Source organism: Geospiza fortis, unplaced genomic scaffold (assembly GCF_000277835.1).
Source record: "Geospiza fortis unplaced genomic scaffold, GeoFor_1.0 scaffold224, whole genome shotgun sequence".
Classification (NCBI taxonomy): Eukaryota; Metazoa; Chordata; class Aves; order Passeriformes; family Thraupidae; genus Geospiza; species Geospiza fortis.
Genome location: NW_005054448.1, coordinates 1 through 2535, shown reverse-complemented (window position 1 = coordinate 2535; position 2535 = coordinate 1). Strand labels below are relative to the sequence as shown.

General features: G+C 59.0%; 1 protein-coding gene across 1 annotated transcript in view; it reads left to right on the top strand.

The window, feature by feature from the left end:
• AP1B1 (adaptor related protein complex 1 subunit beta 1) overlaps nucleotides 1–2453 on the top strand; it is an 11601-nt gene extending 9148 nt beyond the window's left edge. Inside the window, exons 8-10 of the mRNA XM_031062440.1 lie at nucleotides 525–640; nucleotides 1252–1417; nucleotides 2244–2453. Of these exons, the coding sequence (XP_030918300.1) occupies nucleotides 525–640; nucleotides 1252–1417; nucleotides 2244–2438 (477 nt within the window). The 3' untranslated portion in view covers nucleotides 2439–2453. The remainder of the gene's footprint in view (nucleotides 1–524; nucleotides 641–1251; nucleotides 1418–2243) is intronic.
• The last annotated feature ends 82 nt before the right edge of the window (nucleotides 2454–2535 follow it).

Here is a 2535-nt window from a genome sequence, read left to right as displayed (position 1 = left end):
TGGGAGGGAGCTGATCCCTTTCCTGGGGGCTGGGAGGGAGCTGATCCCTTTCCTGGGGGCTGGGAGGGAGCTGATCCTTTCCTGAGGGCTGGGAGGGAGCTGATCCCTCCCTGAGGGGCTGGGAGGGAGCTGATCCCAGGGCTGGGACCCCTGGGAAGGTCCCAGTCATTTTGCAAGAGGCTGGAAGGAGCCAATCCCTTCCCAAGGGGCTGGGAGGGAATCCATCCCTTCCTGAGGGGCCACTCAGAGGCTTTGCTTCCCTGTGGGGATAATTTTCCAAAGGGGATTGTTAAAAACCTCCCTGGAAAGGTGGCTCTGCATGGCTGGAACACTTCCCATGGGGAGAGAGGAGCCTGTGGGGATGTGCAGAGAGGATGAGGAGGAGGCACACCAGGATGCGAAGGGCAGATCACACTCAGTGTCCCCCGTTGTGCTGTGGGTTGGATTTGGGGGGGGATAAGAGGCAGTGGCAGGTTTGGGATGGGAGGGGGGGCTGTCCCTGTGTGACCCAGTCCCTCTGGCAGCAATCGGCCGAGCGCTGTGTCAGCACCCTGCTGGACCTCATCCAGACCAAGGTGAACTACGTGGTGCAGGAGGCCATCGTGGTCATCAAGGACATCTTCCGCAAGTACCCCAACAAGTGCGTGGGGACTCCCTGGGGTGTGGCTTCTCCAGGGTGCTCCTGCTCCTCCCTGAGCTCTTCCCTCCCCTCTGTGCTTGGGGGGCCACAAGCTCTTGGTGGGGTGAAGCCCCCAGAGCCTCCCCCCAGCACAGGTGGCTTTGGGTTTGTTTTGTCCCCAGCCCCAGGATGGTGGCAGTCCCAGATCCAGGCACTGAAATGGAGAGGAGCTGCCAGGGATGTGCAGGTCCCCTTGTGTCAGCAGAAACTGTCCTTGGCTCTCAGTCCAGCTCCTGGTGCTGGAACAAGGGCAGCAGGAGGAGAGGAGAGGGGAGGGAATGTTCCAGCTGAGCCAGGATGAATAGGCAACTCTGTAATCAGGAAGTTGGGCACTAATAGTGGTAATAAATACTAATGAACTGAATTGGTAACGAGCAGAGCTCTGCTGGAGTAGCCCGTGGCTCCAGGCTCGTTCAGGAGCAGGGAATGTGCTCTGGGATCAGTGTGGGCACTGCCCATGGGGTGAGGGGCCGACCCCAGGCAGGGTGGGACGTGGTTTGGAGTTTGGGTGGATCAGGATTCGTGTCTCCTGCTCTGGCTGAGCTGTGTCCTGCTCTCCTCCCCTCGGGAAGGTACGAGAGCGTGATTGCCACGCTCTGTGAGAACCTGGATTCCCTGGACGAGCCCGAGGCCAGGGCTGCCATGATCTGGATCGTGGGGGAATACGCCGAGCGCATCGACAACGCCGACGAGCTGCTGGAGAGCTTCCTGGAGGGCTTCCATGATGAGAGCACCCAGGTGTGCCAGGGGACCTGCTGCCTCGGGGTGGCACTGGGACAGAGCTCATTGGTCGAGCAGGGCACAGTTTGCTCTGAAGGGATTGTTTGTGCAGGTTCTTGGGGCAGGTTTGGGTGTAGGATGTGGTCCAGGCTTGGAGTAAGCTGGCAGAGTGGAAGATGTTCCTGCCCATGGCAAAAGGGGGAATGAGTTGGGATTTGAGGTCCCTCGCAGCCCAAGCTGTTCCATGGTTCTGTAAAATGCCACCATGGCGTTGTCCCACGTGCCTTCTCTGTTCCATGGTTGGGAGGCACCAGGCAGGGACCTGGTTATCCCACTGTGCCAGCACAGGATCCCTGTGGAGCTGGAAAAGGAGCAGGGGGAGCAGTGCCTGTCCTGTCTCCCAGGGCAACCGAGGCCAGTGGGTTTGCCTGTGGAATTGTGGAGGGTTTCCAACTCTGGAAAACTCTGCAAAACACCCTGTAACCAAGTGACAGTGAACAGGGCAAAGTCTACAAATGCTGAGTAGCAAAGGCAGAGATCCAGGCTCCCTGAGAGGCTGGGAGGGGAATTCCTGCTGCTTATCCGTGTGGAAGTCAAAGGATGCTCTGGCCTGTGTCCTGTGGGACCATGAAGCTGCTCCCAAGATCCTGCCCATGGTTTTGGGGTCAGCCTGTGTCTGAGGGTATGGAAAGGGGCTGGTGAGGTGCCCTGATGTGTCACTGCCACTGACATGGTCACCATCCCTGTGCTCCCTTGAAAGGCAGGTTGGGGTTAGGTCCTGGGGCAAGTCCACGTGTTCCTGCATGAACACAGTGTGACCTGTCTGTCTGTCTGTCACCCACAGGTCCAGCTGCAGCTGCTGACAGCCATCGTGAAGCTGTTCCTGAAGAAGCCCACGGAGACACAGGAGTTGGTGCAGCAGGTGCTGAGCTTGGCCACACAGGTGGGTGACACCTGGGAGAGCTTCCCAGGGCCTCCCATCCCCTGGGAAATGGGAATGGCCTGGTCATGTGACAGCAGGCAGGTAATTGGAGCTTAGAGTGGGTTGGGAGGAACCTTAAGGATGCCCTTGTTCCAGCCTGCAGGGACACATTCCAGTGTCCCAGATTGCCCCATCCAGCCTGGCCTGGGGCACT